The sequence below is a fragment of the Protobothrops mucrosquamatus genome, unplaced genomic scaffold (assembly GCF_001527695.2).
Source record: "Protobothrops mucrosquamatus isolate PMUCROS unplaced genomic scaffold, P.Mucros_1.0 scaffold874, whole genome shotgun sequence".
NCBI lineage: Eukaryota > Metazoa > Chordata > Lepidosauria > Squamata > Viperidae > Protobothrops > Protobothrops mucrosquamatus.
This window is the reverse complement of record NW_015387128.1, coordinates 614,048-637,136: the sequence shown is the minus strand read 5'-3', so window position 1 is coordinate 637,136 and position 23,089 is coordinate 614,048. Positions and strand designations below refer to the sequence as shown.

The 23,089-nt window shown below is 37.0% G+C and overlaps 1 protein-coding gene across 1 annotated transcript in view; it reads left to right on the top strand.

Moving 5' to 3' along the window:
- The first annotated feature begins 275 nt into the window (after positions 1–275).
- Positions 276–23,089, top strand: part of LOC107290348 (uncharacterized protein KIAA1958-like) — a 47,509-nt gene continuing 24,695 nt past the window's right edge. The window contains exon 1 of the mRNA XM_015819223.1: positions 276–1,431. Within this exon, the coding sequence (XP_015674709.1) occupies positions 276–1,431 (1,156 nt within the window). The remainder of the gene's footprint in view (positions 1,432–23,089) is intronic.

Genomic DNA, 23,089 nt, shown 5'->3' with positions numbered 1-23,089 from the left:
AGAACACTGCAACCGTCATAAATATGAACCAGTTGCCAAGCATCTGAATTTTGATCACGTGACCATGGGGATGCTGCAATGATCGTAAGCGTGAAAAACGGTCATAAATCGCTTTTCGGTTCCATTGTAACTTTGAATGGACACTAAATGAACTGTTGTAAGTCAAGAACTATCTGTGTTTTGTGGAATATGTATTCTAGTTCAAGGACCAACTTTGGTTCTAATGCACTTCTTTTTCTTTTCTTTCAAAGAACAAAGTCATTGAGTGATGCACCATGGAAGACTGCCTCCATACATCTTCTGAAAACCTTTCCAAGCTGGTCAGTTGGGCCCACAGTCATGGTACCATTTGCAGCCTCATTCCAAATTTAAAACACCTACTTTCAGAGGGTTCCCATGGCAACCTGACAGCTATGTGGGGCTGTAGTGCAGGCCATGCCTATCACTGGCCATTGGCAGCTACTTGTAGGGCTGGCTCACAGGAAAGAGTTTGTTTTCAGGACAACCGAAGTTTCAACTCTGATAGTCCCAGCATAATAGGCATGCCTCCAGACCCCCAAGCCAGCCCAGTGGAACGCTATCCCGGGAGGTCAGGAAAAGCAAAGTTGGACTGTAACAGAACCAGAGATTCCTGCGATTTCTCCTACTGCAGTGAGCCTTCTGAATTAGACGAAACAGTGGAGGAATACGAAGATGAATCTAATCTTTTTGACATGGTCTGTGAGTCCTCGGTGACCGATGAAGATAGCGATTTTGAACCTCATCGTCAAAGATCTCAGATCAATTCCCTTAAAAGGCCTGGACCATCTTCTTCTTCACTACATTTGGACTCTCAGTCTCAGGTCATTGATGGAAGCAGCAGTGATGTTTTAGCCAAAAAAATAAAGCAAGAACTCCCCGAGGATTATTATATCGTGGCTAATGCAGAAATCACTGGTGGCATTGACGGCCCTGCATTGTCCTTGACACACATGTCAAAACCTAAAGGTGGAGCCTCCTATCCTGTGGCATCTAAGCTAACGTCTCATGCATCTCCTTCCCTCAGTGCTGACTTTGATTTACAGAATGTTTCAGCCTCTTCACAAGTTACCTCAAGGCCAGTGACCCAGAAGCCTCCCAAACTCAATCTGCCTTCCTCAAGCAGAAGGTCTGGTAACATCCCCACAGTAAATCCTCAGGTGGCCCTCCAGGTGCCTGCCAGCACTTCTAATTCTGGCAAACCTATCAGCATTCCTTTATCAGCCTTGCAGCTGCCTGGGCAAGAAGAACTGTCAGCCTCAGAAGATCTCCTCCAGCCGGGACCAAATCAAGTTTCCAATGATGTAGCATTGTCTCCTTCTGTTAGCACAGAGCCGGAGGTTAGCTCTAGCCAGCAGCAGCCAAGCACCGCGTCCTGCACGGTCACTGAGCCGGTGGCACAGACAATACCAGGTATCAACATTTGTAATGTTTCTAATGATGATTTGCTTGATGCATTTTTTAAAAAAAATCGTATTTTTTTCTCCAGAAGTAATTTTTTTTAATTCAATGTGTACAAGTGCTAACTCAGTGGTGGCGAACCTATGGCACGCGTGCCAGAGGTGGCACTCAGAGCCCTCTCTGTGGGCACGCGCGCCATGCCCCGGAGATGGCAACCGTCCCTCTTCAACCAGCCACCCGCTAACTCGCTGAGGTCCCATGTGGCCGGATGCATCCCAGCATGGCTGGTTTCCCTCCCTCCCGTCCCATTCCTCCTGGCCTCGCATNTGCCCGGCCCCCACAGGCATCCCTCCCCACGAGCAATATCAAGGTGATCATGCCCACCTTGGCCATACCCACCAAGTCTGCCATGACCACCACAGCCACGCCCACCCAGTGGGCCACGCCCACCTGGCACCCAGCGATAAATAAGTGGGTTTTGGTTTGCAGTTTGGGCACTTGGTCTCTAAAAGGTTCGCCATCACTGCGCTAACTGATTACTCGTGGTGGTGGTGCTAGTAGGAATACAGCAGCAATAATCAGTGTAATTTGGGGCCAAGATAAATAGTACATAGCAATAGCACTTAGACTTATATACTGCTGCATAGCGCTTTACAACCCTCTCTAAGCTGTTTACAAAGTCAGCATATTGCCCCCTCCCCCCCAACAATCTGGGTCCTCATTTTACTCACTTCGGAAGGTTGGAAGGCTGAGACAACTTTGAGCCGGTCAGAATCGAACTCCTGACAGTGGGCAGAAATTAGCCTGCAATTCTGCATTCTAACCACTGTGCCACCATGGCTCCTGATACTAGGATAATAAAGTAGCTAATAACTGACTTATTGGCCAGGATAGTAACCTACCACATCCTAATCACAGTTTCTAACACTGTTACAGAAAAGGAATTATATCTAACACAGTATACACATTACATTGGATCTTTATGCACATCATTAGTTTTCTAAAGGCAGAGGAATGTAATCATGGTTCCTAGAAGATAAGAACTTCAGGTGGAACAGATAATCAGGCTTGCGGCTCCCTCTGAAATTAGTGGGCAAAAGCACAGCATGGCTTATCAGAAAGAATTTCATTAGATTTCACAAGGAAAGGATAAAAGTTGAATATCTGTACCTCCTTTGTGAAAAGTTCCTTTTTGCATTGTGAGATCTTATATCAGCTTCAGTCTGTTTCTCTTACTAGCATTCCTGACACTCTGGTTAGACTCATACAATTTCAGTTCAAGCAAGGAAAATGTGAAATACAAGCATCAGGGTTCCGAGTGCCGTTAAGCAAAGGAGGTTTTGTTTTGTTTTTTGAAGCTATTCCACTTTATCCTTTAGAATAGTTGTGAAATACAGAATAAAAGACAAAAGCAGGGGGAAATGGGAGGATTACAAGAATTTTTTTTATTTTCTCGTAAAATTCTGTCAGTGAACCAGAGTAGCATATAATACAGTGGTGGCGAACCTATGGCACGCGTGCCAGAGGTGGCACTCAGAGCCCTCTCTGTGGGCACGCGCGCCATGCCCCGGAGATGGCAACCGTCCCTCTTCAACCAGCCACCCGCTAACTCGCTGAGGTCCCATGTGGCCGGATGCATCCCAGCATGGCTGGTTTCCCTCCCTCCCGTCCCATTCCTCCTGGCCTCGCATNTTTTGGTTTGCAGTTTGGGCACTTGGTCTCTAAAAGGTTCGCCATCACTGATATAATAAATCTCACCTAGTAGCATAACACACTTTTCTTTCTTAGTGGACTTTCTTGGAAGTTAAAAACAAGTATGATGACGAGAAGTTGTCCCCCAGCAGAGAAGGGCAAGCAGATCAATATTCTACTTAATCTACCCTATCTCCCACAGGGCAGTCTTCTACCCGAAGAGGTCCTGTATTTCAAATTCTGGGTAGTTCATGTTTGATTCGTTGATAAGAACCACACAAAAGGAGAAGAGCAAGGGCCCTACAGTTGTTGGTCACCAGTCATGAGATGAAAAATGAGCAAGGAAAATATTCAGTGGATCATTGTCTTTCTCACTATGATACAATGGCATTTCTGTTCAAGATACAGCAGCCATTTCTGCATTTGCATCATCCAAAATATGCAAGTTATCCAAGTTAAAGTATCAGTTTGGGGGAGGGGTGGAGTGTTTTTTTTGGGGGGGGGGTTGATTTAGATGTGACTAGCCTGCTCCCTTACTTTTTAAACCTTGCATTGCCTGTTCTAGAGCAGCCTGGCCCGAGCAAAATGCCTTGCGCAAATTTAAGTTACTTTGAAACTTAAAAGTAGATAATAAATTCCTACTCTAATAACTACGTAATTTAAGAGTCTTTAAGTTAGAAAAAAATATCCCACAAACATTTTATTTATGTTTATCCCACCTTTATTATTATTTTTTAAATGAATAATTCAAGGCAGCAAGCATACTCCTTTCTCTTCTATTTTTGCCCACAGCCTAACCCTGTGACGTGGGGTTGGGCTGAGAGAGAGTAACTGGCCCAAAGTCAACCCAGCTGCCTTTCATGGTTAAGGCAGTACTTGAACTCACCATCTCCTCCTTTCTTACCTGGTGCTTTAATCATTAGACAAAACTGACTCTCACTATTGCAAGAGGTGGCAAGACTCTTCTGACAGGAAGAAAAATAAATGGTGACTGAAAGCCAAAGGAAAAGAGAATGAAATTGGGGGCAGGGAGTGGGGGAGGTGAGAAGGTTGAACGAGCAGATGAATATGTGTGCATGAATGGATAAAGTAACTATATATGTGGAATCATTATGATTCTCCCTCTATCTTTTGGGGAATGTTTACGAGGAAAAGAAATGGGGAATATGAAGAAAAAGGAAACATTCAGTGCCTTCAGAGAAGGGCGTTACTCAATGATTCTGCAGTCCTGTATAACAAACCTTTTGCGGAAAAGTAAAACCTTTGGGGGAAAAAAACAGTGGGAAAAGAAGTTACAAGTGGAAAGCAACACTGAACTCTCTGGAAAGTCCAGGCCAAGATGGCAATGCAATCCAGAAAGACTGCTGTAATTTCTCGGATAAAGATGCTTCTCCAGGCTAGAGGAAATATATCTAAAAGAGGGGTTGTTTCTAAAAGAAGCAGTGCTCCATTCCTTCCTCAAGAAACCATATTGAATCCCTTAGATTAGGGCAATTTTCATCCAGTCCCCGCCCCTATAGAGGAAGGTTATAGAGAAGGTGATTGGCCTCCACGTCCTGAAGGAAGCAGATTATCTGAACCTGTCCAATCGGGTTTCAGACCAAAGGATAGTATTGAGACAGCTTTGGTCACATCCTGATGACCTCTAGTGGGGTTGGGATGGGGTGGTGCATCCACCCTAACATTCCTTCATCACTCTGTGGCCTTTAATATATATATATATATATATTTATTGGAAATTTTTTAAAAGTTTTACAATATAATTTCCCCCCTCCCCAAAACCCGCCCTTCCCCTCCCCCTCCCTCCCCCCCACTTCCCAGAGCCAATCACAGGGTTAACAATACAATAATCATACTCTATCTAACATTAATCAACTATTAAGATAACAAATCTATAACATCCTTTAACTCTCTTTTAAACAAATATACTAGTATTAAACACAATAATTATAACATCATATTAGTAATTAGAAATAAAAATAACTAAACTATTATAACATATAAACTACATTAATACTCTAAGATTCACTCAAAAACCAAATGAAACTTTGTAGTCCCATATTTACTCTCAATATAATCTATCCATCTTCTCCAAACCGAAATATATCTTTCTTGTGAATAGTCCTTCACATATGCGGAAATCTTGGCCATTTCTGCTAAATTTGAGACTTTAAGTGACCATTCTTCTATAGTTCTGTGGCCTTTAATATTGTTGACTGCGATATCCTTCTGGTTTAGCCTATCAAGAATTGGGGACTTGTTCACTGTTCTCCATTGTTCCAGTTGGTGTTGGGGGAGAGTGATCTGGTCTGAGACCTCTGCTTTGCAGGGTGCCTCAGGACTCCAGTCTCTTTCTTCTTCTTTTTCATATCTTCATGAAGCCATTGGGAGAAGTTATCTATCAGCGCAGGGTATAGTATCAACAATAGGGAACTATTAACTCTATGTGATAATCTGTAATGAATCTCTTTTCCTAGATTCTTATTGTTTTGATTTTATTTTGATGGGTCAGGGAGTAGAAATTGGTGGAGGTTTTTATTTTAGCATTGCAGCCTGATTCATCTGAATTTTTAGAAGTTTAATATTTTTTTAAAAAAACTGATATATTTAAAAATTGAATCTTATATGTGGGGCCCTTGTCAAATGGAATCTTCACTTAAAGTTTTTGCTTTGGATACATTTAGAAACTGTTGAAGAAAATGTGATCCATTGAAAATATTGAATGTTTACTTTTTATACAGCATTTGGAATCCTTCAGTGGCCTAAGAAAATTTGTCTAAAATGAAAGTTCAGGTAGTCAACATCCATTAGAAACCTTTTAATGCTGGAAATAAAAATGCACTATCAGTTTTATAATTTTGATTATCTCAGCAGACATACAAATACACATAAAATATCTATTAAACTTTGATATATATTTAAAATTTGTTCTTCATGTTTTTTTATAAATGTCAAGGAAATAAATATGCTTCTAGTCTTTGAGCTTTATGTTTTTATTAACCAGAGGCAACTATTGGACACTTTCAGTGAAAAGAACAAAAATCAGTAACTTTCAAAAGGCTTGTTTCTTAGATATATTAAGTTAATTTATGAAGAAAGCTATGTCTGTAAAAGCAATTATTATATACAATTTACTCTTGGTGTATAGGTCTGCTTATTTTTTTAAAAAAGAAATATCCCATGTAATAAATGTAACTGGTGAATTAGCCAGGTAATTCTAGGTTCTATCAATTCTTAGGTAACTTTAGACTCAGCTGAAATTTAAATGGAAATTTGTATTACTTAAATGGGTTACTTTGAAGGAACTCTTTCAATGGCAAAATGCAGTGTTTCAAAACAACACCATGCTGTGTTACTCTGAGTGGATCTTCTGCCATCAGATCTTATCCTGTTTGTATGTACTTGTTTTGCACAGTAGGTGTGATTGCTCAAGAATAAAAGTTACATCTACTGACACTTTATTAATTTATACATTTATACATTAATAAAGGTGCAAGAGCTTTGTTTTTGCATACAAATCATCTATTTGCATCTGGCAAAGTACAGGTGGTCCTCATTTAGTAACCATAGTTGGGACCAGCAACTCAGTCATTAAGTGATGGGGTCACTAAGTGAAACCGTGATTGTGCTTATAATCTTATTTCAGGTTTACAAACCTGTAACATTCATAAATATGAGATTGACTGTAAAGTTACCTTTTTATCATGGTTGGAGTTGAACAATTGCTGTCTGAGATGGTTGCAAAATGAAGATTACCTGTATTTAGATTTATAATTCAGATATTATTGAATTGCTCTTCCTGACATTTCTCACACTTGATTATCTGACTGGTGCTGCTTGGAGGTATAGTTTGGCCATATCTTGAGACCCACAGATTCCTCACACATATGCCATTAAAACAGGTCCATTCATAAATCATATATATTATGAAGAGTTGCTTCATTCTTTTGGGCATCTGTAATTTATTTATTTGTTTGTTTAAAATAAAAAGTGGATTATTGGTCTGGAGCACTTGGGAACAGGACAGGCTATAAATCTTAAATTAAGTAGCACAGAAGTCCCTCCCCAAAATACAATGTTTAATGTTGTAAGCTGCCCAAAGTTGTTTGTAATGAGATAGGCTGCAAGTAAATTTAATAAATAAATTTAATAATTAACTAGTTAAATAATCTAAATTTTGGATGTAATAATATACATACATATATGCGTTTGTGTATACATACAGTACACACACACATATATGTGTGTGTGTATGTATATATATGCATATATACATATATATATATATACATATATACATATATACATATATACATATATACATACATACATACATACATACATACATACATACATACATACATACATACATACATACATACATACATACAAGGACAATCCTTATATAAGGATTGTCCTGAAACTCTTTCTTTAAAAAATGAAAATCCTTAGTTCTTTGCTAAGCCAGGTTTTGGAGGGATCCCCGATGTCACATCCAGAGAGATGTGTTCAAATGAACAATTAAACTGTTCTGAATGAATCATGTTTGCATTGAGTCTCTCTTGTGTATGTAATAACAAGTTTAAAGAACTGGCAGTGATTCAGCCTAGCTCTGCTGGAGAGCCAAATTTAATATGATTATACTATTTGGAATGGAGGGGAGAGATTGATTTTTTTTTCTTTTCTTTTTTCTTTTTGGTAATAAAGAGAAAATTAGTGTTCAGGCAAATAACAAGAAATATGAGAAAAAAAATCAAATTAAACCTTTATTTGAAATGCACTCTAGGCTGACAGAAAAGATTAGGCTGCCTGTATAGTGTTACAAGTTGCAATATAATAAAATCTGAAATATATTATAGCCTGTTCTCTTTCTCTATGTTACAAAGTATTTGGCAGCCAACAGTCCTATTTCTTGCAGGCTGCATCAGATTGAAAAGTATATTTCCAAGAAGCCAAACCATGAAGAGCAAATACATCATGTTGTATTGTTTAATATGCTCCAACGAAGTTCTTTCTCTCTCCTTGCTATCTCTTATTCTTCATTCAATGCTTGCAGATTTCCTTCACCTTCCAAAGCTGTGTACTGAAGTCCTGTAGGAATAGCTAGAAATATATCAATTTTCCTAAAAAATATGCTTGTTGACAGATCAATGCTAAAGCATAAGTGTAGCTTTTCAAAAGGAAAAATTTGATCCCAGAGTCAGTTTGTGATAAAGGAACATCTGTATGACCTGCAGGGTGAGAGAGTACTCTGCAGAATATATATGAAATGTTGCATTATTCCTCCCCATCCAGAGCAATAAAATTTGTATCCATCAAATCGCAACAGATTGCTATACACCTATTGGAAGAACCAGTGATCTACTTAACTCTGAGATGTGATGATCTTCTCGGAGATCAATAGACCTGCGTTTCAAATATGGGATTTTAATAAGTAGTTGTGTAAAACAGGTAGTAGGGGCTTAATGAGTATATCGACCTCTGTTGCAATGTGTCCTATTGCCCAGGAAATCAATATTCCCATTAGAAAACAAAACAAAATCAGGAGAAGCCTTGGAAGTCAGATGATTTTTCTCTTGGGCAGCCAAGTCAAAATGGCAATAATGTCACATTGTCCAGTAACCAGATGGGAGAAAGAATGTGCCCCTAACAGATCTAGGTGATCAGTAGGACCTGGATACTTCAGTGTCCCTGACAGTATCATCCTTGGATGGGTCATTGAGATTTAGTAGAGTGTTTATACCATAAAATATGCATTAAAGCAGTGGTTCTCAACCTTTTTAATGCTGCGACCCCCAACCGGTCGTAAGTCGAGGATTAAACCGGTCGTAAGTCGAGGACTAAACCAGTCGTAAGTTGAGGACTAAACTGGTTGTAAGTCGAGGACTACCCAACCGGTCGTAAGTCGAGGACTTTCCCTGCCTGGGAGCGCCGCGCATGCGTGGTTCTGTCCCCTGCGCCGGCCGAGGCGTAGCTGGCAAGCAGCAGAGACGGAGCAGGCCGACCACCAGCTGGCCCAGCCCAAGGGAGGTAAGGCACCCGCCGGAAAAGGGGAAAAAAATGGCGGACAGCCTTGCTTGGCGACCCCCATGAAATGGTCGATCGACACCAAATGGGGTCGCGACCCATAGGTTGAGAACCGCTGCATTAAAAAGAAGAGGCAAATTATAATTTAGAATTCTGAACACCTGCTTCAGGCTATCTTGGCAGTGAGTTGGGGATGACATGGAGATGATGTCCATTAAAAAAAAAGATTCACTAGATAAGAAGCAAATCTTGAAAATGAGCCTTGGATACAGTGGAAGATTCAAGCTTCTCATGCTCCTGAAGTGCAGCGTATTGTCCCAATTATTCCATAAATTAGTTCTGAATGCTTTCTAAAAGTGAATTGTTAATATTTAGTTAACATCCCAAACGATCACAGTTATTGCTATGACATTATCTAATTTGACTCCTTCCCATGGGATAGGCTACTGTACAGATCAAGACCAATAACAATGATTTACTAAGTACAGTCACAGTTAAAAATAATAAAGTCATTTGCAAGGTAGTAGTTAGAAGGACATTGGGTCTGTTTTGAGAAATTATAATGACTGGCATTGAGGAACATAGATACTAAAGTAGTGTTAATTTATTTTACAGAACAGATAGAAGAATTTTTTTTTTCAGTTGTGTTCCAGGTTTCATATTGTTGGGGAGATTTTTTTCAGTAAATATATTTCTACAAACTCACATTCCCACTTTGAAAAATAATAAAAAGGTCCATTCGTTCTTAGCTTTATGTTCTACCAGATATTGTCTCCTCTTTCTCCTCCATTCCCCACTGTGCACTTATTTATGTTGCTGCTAGTAAACCTTGAGTAACAACCTAAGTGAAAGTATGTGCTGGGATTTCCATATTGGACATGGATGAATATATGTTCTGTTTTCCTTTAAAGTTTTGTGAATTACCTTCAGTTCTTCACAAAGTAGAAACAGAGGCAGAGCATTTTATTGATACTGTTTATCAAATACGTAAATTAAATCCTTCCCTTGTGCCATAGTTTAGGATTTTGTGCTAGATAAGTTTCTGTGCAAATGTCTATGGAGATTCTCAGTCATGGTTGTCCCAAAGATGCTTTTTCAAAAGGCAACTGGACTTTCCTGGTTTTTTTCTATGAAAATGTCTCACTTCTCATCCAAGAAGCTTCTTCAGTTGGATTTCTGTGCAAACTTTCTATTTCTTTTTCTTCTTGTAATGCAGATAATCATCCTGTTTCCCAACCTTTTTTGCTCCGTCGAATTTGTCACGTATAACCCATTTAATTTGATTGGAGCCTTGGGGAAATGTGTTAAGAGTCCCAGTTTTGCTCTTTAACTAAAATATGAATGTGCATCATCTTGTATCAAAAGAAGGCAAATTATAGGCAAACCAGATTATTTATATAATAAGGCTTTATCTATTTTCTTCAGTTCAAAGAAATACATGAAAAATATCAACAGGATTTTGTTGTTGTTGTAGTCCTAGAACTAATAGCTTAGTACTTCAGCTAGAGAGCTCTTCAAATAGATCCTTTTCCTCTGCACAGATTACGCACCATTCTATTAAGAAAACACAGTAGCAGCATTCGATTGAATAGTCAAAAATTAGCCCAGTGGTTTATTTCGATGCATGCATTTTATGATTTTGGTTGTGAGCTGCCTTGGGGTATTATAAGACAAGGCAAGACATAAAAAGATTTGCACAAATAAAGGAAGAATATATTGGATCAATCTGCAACTAATAGAACTGAGATGGATTCTGAGATAAGTTTGAGAATCATTACAGATGAGAAAGGATTACATTTCATTCATGTTGCATTGATAAGTTTCTTAAATGTTGGATGGAATGTTAGATTATAGAAGACTGTAGACCAGTGTTTCTCAACTTTGGCAACTTTAAAACATATGGACTTCAACTCCCAGAATTCTGAGAGTCGAAGTCCACATGTCTTCAGGTTGTTAAGGTTGAGAAACATTGATCTACTATACTGTTCTATGATCCAACTTTCTGTCAAACATTTGAGAAACTTATTAATGCAACATGAATGAAATGTAATCTTTCCTCATCTGGAATGATTCTCAAACTTATCTCAGAATCCATCTCAGTTCCAATAGTTTATTTTAGAGGACATTCTTCAGCACAACACTCTTTGTTATGTTTTCCTGTTCCTATTTACAGATTCAAAGCCTTAAATAATCTGATAATTGTATTGAAGAGAAAGGCAATGCATTTAAAAGCCAGTGATTTGATCTGATCAAATAACACAAATGAAAGAAAAAAACAAATTCAATAATAGCAATGTTTTGTAGCTTTTGTCTTCTCTAGGAGGTGAGAATTGAAGTTCCCTGGAAAGTTCATACAGCATTCTTTGCACTGTGAGAAGCTGACAGCAATAGCTCACTGCACATTATATATTTATATTCTTGCGGATGTAACAGATAAATTAGAAAAAGGGCATCTGTGATTTATTGCATTTGGCAATACGATCTTTTTTTTTTAAAGTATTTACAGTCTCAGGACTGTATATGTCTTTCCTAATAAGTAATATATCAGCTGAGTCCTGTCAAGTTCCATAGAAAACTCCAGGATGTGATTTACTGGGTTAATTACTGCCTTGCAGCTCATACTGCTAAGCCTGAAATTACAATCGCATTCTAAAGTTGATTTAAGAATATTCATCGGTTAGACTACAGCACAGCTTATTATGATTAATGCAATAAAATATTTATTGCATATTATGTTTCATTCCTTTGTTTTTCTGTTTGCCTCCAATGACAATGTACAAAAGCCAAGATGTAGCAATTGGAAGCAAACTAGATGTGATACTTGCAGCATGTCCATCTTTATACAAGAGGTCAAGGCTTCCATACATCTCTGTTTATAGTACAGATAGTCTTCAGCTTACAACAATTTGTTTAATGATTGTTCAAAGTTACAACAGCACTGAAAAAAGAGACTTATGACCCATTTTTCACATTTATGACTGTTGCAGCAGCATCCCCATGTTCATATGATCAAAATTCAGATGCTTGGCAACTGACTCTCATATTTATGACGGTTGCAGAGTCCCGGGGTCATGTGATCACCTTTTGTGACCTTTTTCATAAAAGTTTATTACTTTTTAAGAATTGCAGTCTTTAGTGCTTAGTAAACAACATGTCTGGGTTCAGATATTTAATATTGACTTCTTCAATATAAATCTGTTCAATACTACACAATCCAGTATTTTTTCCCCTGATCCTCCTTTCTTTTCCATACTTTTTCCATTTTCCCCTCATTACACAGTTAACAATTTTTGGTACTGTTAATGTATACAGAGTTAAATTTAAGCATCTTCATCATATTTTACTAATGTCATACAAATAATAATATCAATTCGTAAATCAGTATTGTCGATTCATTAATCAATATTCTGTTTTTAGTGCTCTTGTTTTTAATTTCCCCTCAGTATTTGAAATATCTTTATCAGTTATGATTTTCTCAATATTAATTACATTTATATAGCTAAAGATTTTATTCATATCAATGTTCTTATCTTCATATTTCCCATATCAAAAGAAAAAGAAAAAAATGCTATCTTAGTTCTAAATCATATCTTTCATTATAAAAGTCTAATTATATGTAAGAGTCATCCGTTCTTTTAATCTTATTCAAACAAGTATTTAAACAAATAATGCCCTCTCTAAAAGGTCAAATCTTCTGTTTTTAAATCTGACTCTTTCTTTCTTTGCCAAGTAGCTTTCCAAGCCAGGGCAATTAGATCACCCAGGAATTTTCTTTCTATTTTTGTAAAAATTGCTTGGCATAAGAAAGACAATTTAGGTAGGGTATTTTTGGGGGGGGGGAATTCTGCCCATTTATATTCCTTAAACAACTCCCAGTTCCTTTCTCCCTCCATTTCTCTTTTCATTCCCTGTCTCCCAGGTTGTGACATTTCCCCTAACAGCTCTATATTCCATTTTTTAAAATCTTCCTTGCCATCAGATATATTTTGCAGACCTAAGAGGTAAAAGATATTTTGCATTTTCATTGTTATAGCTAAGACTTGCAGTATTTTGTTTGTATATAGTCTTTTATATTTCCCTTCTTTTATCTCTTCTGTCTCTAAATCCATTTCCTCTATTTCGTCTTCTGATTTCTGGTTTATTTGTTCATACTTTGTAGTCGTTATCTGAGAACTTTCTAGTTATAGATTTAATTTGGAGATTTGCTCGTTTATATTGTCTAAATTATTTTTAGTCTCATTATGATTTCTTTTTATGTTCTCTTTGCATTCAACAATTGTTTGGTGAATTAGTTGTAGCATGGAATATATTTCTTTCTGAAAGGTGTTTTTATTTTTTCTTAAGGCATTATTCCTGGAGATCCTCTAGTATCACCAGTCTCAGTAAGAGTAGATAAAAGTTTCCTCTAGTTTTCTTTATACGTATCCTTTATAATCCAATAGATTCCAAAGTATAGGTTCAGTCCTGAAAGCAATATTTTATAGTGATCCTTTGTCTCAAATATCCAAACATTGTCAATCAGGCAAGGTTGTAATCCACAATGTTTGAAGTCTTCAAAATGTTCAACCATCTCTGAAAGCAGCTCAAAAGTCTCTCCCAACCAGGCATAGTCCAAGGTCAAATTTTTCTTTCTCTCCCACTAGCTCTTGAAGTTAAAAGTCCAAGCTCAGTAGGTATTTATAATTGAAGAAGGTCAGGGTGATAAGTATGCCAAAATATTTTCCTTTATTGCCAGCTGTTCTCCCAAGCTAAGAACCACCAAGCAGCCAGGAAGCAAATTATAGTGCTATACACAAATCCACCACTAGATGTCATTCCAAATCCATTTTCCACTCTTAAAACAAATGATTGATTTCTTATATTTTGCCTCAATGTTTTTTTTTCAAAGAGAAAATCTTAACAGTTATCTCAGTTCTCAGATTTATCAAAACTATAGCTTTATCTTACTTCCACTTCAGCATTGTATATTTCTATCCCCATAAAATTAAAACGCTGCTTCCATTTACATTCGGAGGTTTTTAGCTTCTTGGGAGCCTTTCCCAGAAAATTCAGTTGTAAAATAGTAAAGAAAGGATCAATATTCTCACCCAGTTCCAAACATGCTGTTTACAATGTATTAATTGGTGCTTTTTTTCTTCTTCGGTTGTCAGCAGGGTTGTCAGCAGTTAATGGCCAGCCACAGGAATGTAGCCGGTCTTTCCCCTGCCAGTTTGGAGGGCTTTCCTTGGGTCGAATGGAAAGATCGCTGTCTCTCCATGATCAACAGGGCACCCCTCCTCTTCATCGCCTCTTTGGGGCGATTTTAGGCCCTTTTTAGGGCCCCCAGTACAGCGAAATCAGGCATGGAAGGCAGAGCCCTGCCTTCCTGCATCCCATCCCACCACAACGCAAACCAGAAGTCACCTTTTGTGACCTTCTGATGAGCAAAGTCAATGGGGAAGCCAGATTCACTTAACAACCATGTTACTAACTGAACAACTGCAGTGATCTATTTCAGAACTGTGGCAAGAAAGGTTGTAAAATGGGGCAAAACTCACTTAACAAATTTCTTTCTTAGCAACAGAAATTTTGAGCTTAATTGTGTTTGTAAATCGAGACTACTCATAATCTGCAAAGTATTTATTCACAAGAGAGTTATTATCCCTTTGGAATTTAACATAGAATCATTCAATCATTGCCCAGGTCAGCTATCATATTAGAAATGATCCATGGGTTTGGACAAGGGAAAATTGTCATAAATCAATAGAAAGTGAGGTGGTATTCATTTCCTTTTCCTTTGTTCTCCCCCAATTTCTTTACTTGTTTTGTTGGTTTGCATTCATAAAATAAAGGTTTGGAGACAAAACCTGCTGCTTTGTGGTAGGAAGGCTTTCCCAATGCTTTTTTATGTTGTTGTTTTTCCTTAAAACTTCTCTTCTTCTACTTTTGATCTTGCAAGTGGAAAACCAGGTGGATCAGAGAAGTATTTCATTGAAAATAAAGGCAAGGGAAAATTGGTTAAAAAGCTCCTTTCTTTAAACCAAATTAACTTCTTTTGTTGCATAAACAACTGCAACAAAAACCCTCTACCAGTACATGATTGGAGGAATTTGACATAATCCAGTTTTCAGTTGTAGTCTTGCCGTAACCCTACTTCTAATCATTAATTTATTTAGAAATCTTTATTTTGGGTTCTATTTCTATTTTCTATTCTATTCTATTTTCTTTTCTACTCTATTTTATTATCTTCTCATCTTTCACATCTTCTCGTCTTTCCTACTACCTTCTCTTATTGGTATCTTGTGATTTATCACTTGTTTGTATCTTGTGATTTATGATTGTATCTTATGATTTATGATCAATGACTGACCACTTTGTAGTTTGTAAGTACACTGAGATAAATTCCTTATGTGTCCAATCACACGGCCAATAAAGAACATTCCATTCCATTTATGTCAGGGTTCTTACAATAAATCAGAACTATTTAACCACATGGACTCACAGTATTATAAAATAAAACGATTAAAATCCATTAAAGCGAAACAAAAGGAGTCAGATAAAATGTAATTGCTTTATGAATCAGCAGATATATATAAGAAAGGATCCGCTGAGATAAAATGGTATTTATTATGTGGCAAAATTCAGCTAAATACAGTAGTTGTAATTGGTTATAGTCACTGGGAAGGTCTGTCCTTGGTGGAGATTGTATAGAAGAAGTTGACCCTAGTTGAATCCTGACAAAACTTCAAGAAATTGGGACATTTTTATCTGACTTCAGCAATTATTCCTTCTACTTTTTTAATTAGCTGCTATCATGCTCCTTGAGAAAAATGCTTCACTCCCATGACATTCACTCAAACGAATGTCAGTTTTGCCGATCTCAGTAACTTTTTAAAATAAATCATTTGGATCAAAAAAAGAAAGCCAGCCCCCTCACAAATTTATACATTTAATAGCTAAAATAATTATCCTTTCCAATGTCTCCATGAAACTTCTAATATGAGTGTAGAATGGGATCTCAATATTTCACTCAATCAAGTTCCTCCCCGAGAGCCTTTTTGTCAAGGCTTTCAGCTCCTAGGAGAGTAGCCATGGAATCCCAACTGTCCATGATAATTCAGCATTATCATCTCAGTGTTGAAGACCAAGATAATGCTTCATTTACCTGATTTATCACTTTCTTCTTGATGATTATTTGGCCATTTCCAGCAGATAGGTCATTTGTATGTATGATGTACAGAGACCAACTAGAGCTGTAATTGGTTTTTTTCAATGGTCATCTGTGCATTCAAAAAATCCACAGATCTTTTCTTAAAATGTCTCCCTTGGTAGGTATTCCTAGGTTTTTCAAGATTGCAAGAGCTTTGAAGTAGGAAACTGAAAGAAGAAAAATGAAGCATCTTAGAAGCTTCTTGACTAAAAATCTGTCTTAACTCTTCAAGGTTTTGAAATGAGTCTCTATACAGGTGCATTACCTGAAGAACTGAAGTTCCAGATAAACAACCTGGGGGTTTTTTTGCCAGAAGATTCAATGGTTTCCTAGTTACAAGAGATCTTTAATTCATAAAAGATATAATATCCTCACTGCAAATGCGTCATTCATCTTTACTAGACAAGAATAAGAAGCTATAACGCATTTGATTTATGTTGTGACAAGCCCTTCCATAAAGATGTGATGACTGTTTAGCACATTTCACGCTGATGTCTAAACAGGACCCTGTTTGGAATGGTACTTTGTCAGTCAAAATTCTGATGATGTGAAAAGCTACAAAATAATTGCTGGATGTGTATAAAATACTCTGATGTACAGACATTCTGGAGGCATAGATGCCGAAGCACAAAATTATAGTCACTAAAATGATATGGTGCAATTATATTTGCATTGACCAAATTTTCAGACTTTGCTTCTCTGCGTGAGGAAATGTTTCCTTAAAATTAAAACATACTGATTCTGCACATGATTACATACTATTGGTCAATTTTGGGCATGCTATGGTAAGCCCACATAACACTACTGTTTTCATGATCCACACTAGCTTTGGGTGGGCTTCCAGATACAATTTATGGTGATGGTTATCAGCTAGAAAACTCTTCAGGGCAAGGACTATTTCCTTATAGGACAGCCTCTCTGGATTGTTTTTCACAGGGTTTGGCATGCTTTTTAAAATTCATTTATTTATTAAATTTATATGCCTTCCATCTCCCGTTGAAACAGGTCTGGGTAGCTTACAAAATGATAAAAGAATAAATATAAAAGCAAGTAAAATGAGTAAGAATTAAGTAGAGACTAAAAACCAAGAGGGCGAACAATATGGGAGTAGATTCTTCTCTTAGGTTTCTTTTAAGAAGCAGTGTTATTTAGTGGAACTCAAAAGTCAGCCAGCTCTGTCATGGTGCCCGCCATATGAGGAACATTCCATCTGTGATTTAGAATTAGATAGCCCCAATCCTGCTGGCTTTCAGTAACGTTTTAAAGACCTGGCTGTTCATCCAAGGCTAAGGCCAGAATGTGTAGTAAACTTGATTTGTTTGATAGTAGTTTGTATATTTTTGGACTTTTGAGTCAATTCTTGGCATAGTATTGAATTGGTATTTTCTTATTTTATTTATTTGTGTGAATGTTTATGTTTAAAATTGTTGTCAGACGGCTAGAATCATGTGCTGAGATTGGTGGCTGTATGAGTTAAATAAATAAACAAATTCATGTTCGTATCAACCCATATGAGGTTTTTCAAAGTCATATTTGCTAATGAACAGGAACAACCCTGTAAGTATATAGTATTGCAACATGATGGGTACCACTAGTTAGCTATTATTTCTGAATGAGGTACAGGGAAAGTTACTTGTTACTTTCTATACTAATTTATTCTAATTTTATTGGGTATATAAATATTTCTATGGATGTTTACTTAGTCCTTTATTAGTCCTTTCAGTGAATTTTAATCCCAAATATATATGTATAGGTTTATACCCACAGAGCATATCCCTCTGGAAGTTTTCTTGGAAATAGCCGGGGCAAAAATCTACATATATGAGACTATATTGCAGTTTTCATAATATATAATATGATGTACATATACTTCCAGTAATATAAAGACAGTGGGAAACCCATTAATAGCCATTGGAAAGATATACAGTATTTCAATATATGCCAGTACATTGTTCTTATTCCAACATACAGTGCATGTAGTCCTTAATTTGCAACCATTTGTTTAGTGACCGCTTGAAGTTACAGCAGCACTGAAAAAAGTGACTTATGACCACTTTTCACACTTAACGACCGTTGCAACATCCTCATGGTCTCATGATCAAAATTCGGACACTTGGCAACTGGTTCATATTTATGACGGTTGCAGTGTCCCAAGGTCAGTTGATCACGTTCTGACATGCAAAGTCAATGGGGAGGCCAGAATCACTTTACAACCATGTTACTAACTTAACACCTGTAGTGATTCACTTAACAAGTGTAGCAAGAAGGATCATAAAGTGGGGCAAAGCTCACTTAACAACCGTCTCGCTTGGTGACAGAAATTTGGGCTCGTTAGTGGTCATCAGTCACGGACCACTTGTATTCAGAATATAATATGAGTCCTTTGTAGGTAAACCTGCAGTCATTTTCTCTANTCCAACACTGGACGTTTTTAAGAAGAGACTGGACAGCCATTTGTCTGAAATGGTATAGGGTTTCCTGCCTGAGCAGGGGGTTGGACTAGATGACCTCCAAGGTCCCTTCCAACTTTATTATTATTATTATTATTATTATTATTATTATTATTATTATTATTATTATTATTATTATTATTATTATTATTATTATTATTATTATTACTGGAGCCCATAACAATATCAAGAGCATGTTATGAAGTGAAAATAGGACAAACTCCTAAAGCTATTTTAGTCATACCCCCAGATAATAATGCATTTGCGCTGGCTGACTTTATTTGAGAAAAGATTTAATCCTTGTCATAGCGATCAACGTTACATCTGATGTCTAGTCAAAATAGCTGACGCGTAAATTGCATCCCTGTCGACATTTCACAAAGAACAGGAAGTTAACTGCAATGGAGCAAAGAAAGGAAAATGAGGATATTTTTTTTCCTTTTGACCTACTTGTCTTGCATTGCACAACTTATGTGCGTTCCTCATCTTCCTGCTGTCAGTGAAGTGAGAAAATCAGACTGCCAGAAGAAATCATTTGGAAAGGCTCTGCCTAGCTTAGAATTCAATAACTGGATTTGCATATACAGGAATATTAATGTGTTTAGTTTAATTGTGGTTTGGGGTATGGCCCATCTCGAGAAAGAAACCAATATCTGTTTTGGTTGTAAATCACAGTGAAAATGTAAATCTTGCTTAGGAATCCTGGCTTGTTTTTAATCCTGGCTTGCTATCATCTGGATTTTCATATGCTATGTCATAATGTGATGTATTTGTTTTTGGTTTAGGTGTATGTACAAGCAAACTGTTGCTATGTATAAATCAGGTTTAGCATTATGCCAACTTAATGACTGAGGCTATCCAAAAGGCAAGATTAAAACCATGACTTGGCATGATGTACAAAGCAACTCATAATGTTCTCACTCTTGGCCTTGATACTGGTAGAAGCACTGGTAAAAACAAACCCAGAAAAAATGTCAGAAAAAAATGGAACAACCTGCCTCCAGAGGCGGTGAATGCTCCAACACTGGAGGTTTTTAAGAAGAGACTGGACAGCCATTTGTCTGAAATGGTATAGGGTTTCCTGCCTGAGCAGGGGGTTGGACTAGATGACCTCCAAGATCCCTTCCAACTTTACTATTATTATTATTATTATTATTAAAATCATAATTAATTTGATAACTAGCAAGTCTGACTAAAATTAAAATAAATAAAGATGTCTTAAAAATGCTTCCTTAGTTATTAGTGCTGTCGTTGTCAGAATGGTATATGTCAATTGATTTTCAATGGGGAAAAATTGATTGATTATTGAAAAATTAATTCATTTTTCATTAGGCAGCAGCAAAGAGCTAAGTCTGCTCCTATCTAAGGCTCATCGAGATTTTCACAGCCCAGATGTGGCAGCTCTAAGAAAAGAAATAAAAAAGGAAAAGGAGAAGGAATTAGTTTAAGAAAAACAAACTGAGAACTAGAAGTAGGTTGTATATTTTCATAAGTAGCTTAAAAACAGGTTTTGAAACTATTTAATGAGCCAATTGAATGAATTGTTAATATATTAATTGTTCATTAATTAATTGTTAATTAATGTTAATTAATTGTTAATAGAGCCAGTTTGGTCTAGTAGTGGTTAAGGCATCAGGCTATAGAAAGCAGGAGACCGTGAGTTCAAGTCCTGGCTTAGACATGAAAGCCAGCTGGGTGACCTTTGGCTAGTCACTCTTTCTCAGCCCAAAGGTTGTTATTGTTGTGCAGAAAATAGAAAGAGTAAGATGTGTTGCATATGTTCGCTGCCTTGAATTGTTTGTAAAAATAATAAAGGTGGGATACAAATAAATAAAATAAAATATAAAAAACTGTATTAAGTATAATTTTATTCTTCTTCATCCAGTTTATTATATCAAACGCTGTTTTAAGACTTGAATAATTTGTTTAATGGCAACCATTGGGGATTTATGCCACAGTGGATAAGTCATAAGTCTATTCTTTTCCAAAGGGAAAAATTTAATACTCCGGGTCCCAAAGATGCTTTTTCCAAAAGGTAACTGGACTTTGTTTTTCCTTGAAGATGTTTTGCTTCTCATCCAAGAAGCTTCTTCAGTTCTGACTGAGTGGTGGAGAATGGAAGGACTTGTACTCTTTGCAGTCATCTGGTCATTAGCACACTTTTTGAGAGTCTTTGAGGCCACTTGGAGGTTTATCTGTGCCCTCAGGGTCACCAGAGTAGTGCAAATGGGTGTGGAACCTTCTTGGTACTGCTGAAAGGTCTGTGTTCTAAACACAACAGTTCCTGTCAGCAGATAAACAGATAAACACAAATAAACCTCCAAGTGGCCTCAACGACTGTCGGAAAGAGTGCTAACCAGATGACTGCAAGGAATATAAATCCTTATATCTTCAGTCAGAACTGAAGAAGCTTCTTGGATAAGAAGAGAAATGTCTTCAAGGAAAAACAAAGAAAATTGAGTTGTCTTTTGAAAAAGCACCTTTGAGACAACTGTGACCTGGATGACTGAGAATCTCCATAGACATTTAATACTCCAGGTTTTTAAAGTCAGGCCTATCCATCTTGGGAAATTTATTCCCCAAGCTGTTATTCAGGAAAAATATTAGAAATGATAGTTCAGTTAATCTGACATTACCATCCTTTTGAAAATTAAATGAAGAACAAATCAATAAATCTGAGTCCCAGCAAAAGCCCTTACTGTACAGTCCTAAAGTTATTAATCCAGTTTAGATTCAAATATACTTGTTTGTGTGAGATGTGAATACAAAGACATCACAACAGTACCTCAAAACTATCTTTCTCCGGCCTAGCATTCTTTAGATAAATTGTTTTAACAGTGCCTGAAATTCCCCTCCATAAAATATTGGTTAAAATAGAGCATGGATAATCTGATTACATGGAAGAGAGGAAAAAAGGACATTTTTATGACTGCTCCTCTTTTAAATTTTAAAAAGAACTGAATTGTCTAGCAGATGAAAGAAGCTGCCTATAGTCCTACATTCTGAAATCAGTAATAACATTCATTGAGATGTCTGTCTATAGACTAATGGCTTGTCGGTATTTCAAGAGAATCAAGGTAAAAAAAAACTGAAGCAGCAGAGATTTCAAGAATGCCCTTTTTTGTTGTAAAGTAGAACGGAATCTAGAAAGCCTGTCAGAATTTCTCTCTATCCCATCTTATAGTGAGCTAAATTAAGTTGGGATTATTTTGAGTTTATTCCTTGTGCATTCCACTTTCTGAATCATCTTTTTTCCCCTTATTTAATGGTTCATTGCTCCCTTCCTCCTTCCCAAGGCTGGGTATGCATTTTTTTTCACATGGTAGCTTTCAGGAAGAGGATTTTTTCATTGGGAAACAAATGGAAAGAAGAATAGACTCAGGGCTGGAAGGGACCTTGGAGGTCTTCTAGTCCAACCCCTGCCCAGTGCTGGGTTCTTATTCCATCAGCACCCACAACTCCAAGAGGCAAGCTGTTCAGTCCTCCTGCTCTCTTGGTACACCTTGATCTCTGTCCATATCCGTGCGCATGGAACTATATAATTTTGTTTCATATAATTAATGTATCTTACAATAGGCACAGAAAATCTATGAATCTGTTGACTGTTGAAGACATGCTTAACTAAACAGGAAAACTGAGGAGTGCGGGGTTTTTTTAATTATGAGAAATTGGTCTGCTTATTTTTTCTGATATTGACATTAATTGATTGTTATTTTATCATAAACCAATGAGAAGCAGGGTGGAATATGAATGAATAACTGATAAGCCTCTAGTTTCCCTGAAAATTGATTTCTTAACTTGCTAATGGCAGCCATATGTGACAGTGTACTTAACTAGTATTTGGAGAGTCCACGTTTCATTTAAAGATACTGAAATCAATAGATGAAAACATCTTTTCTCACAGAGCTGAATATGGTAAATTACTCTGAACTAGTAAATGCTCTGGGATCTTTTGCAGTGTTTATTAGAAAACGGACATGAATCTGATCTATGTGAGCAGCCTTTAGACAGTTTTTCTAGGACTCTAAAGAGAAAGATATCACATCCTTTTAAATTTCAGTTCAAAATAACTTCTTACTTGTAAATTGTTAAGTGTAAATTGTTAACAGACAGAAACTTTTTTCACTAGATCATTAGTCAAGCTTCCTCCTTCCGTTATATATTCAAGACGGACAATATTTAATATTTATTTGCTACGTATATGTAGGGATGTGGGTCTATACGTATGTTGTTCATAGTATGTTTAGGTGTGTGTCATGTATGTGTTTCACTTTGAGAGCGGGCAACTAAATTTCATTTTTGAGGTGTGCCA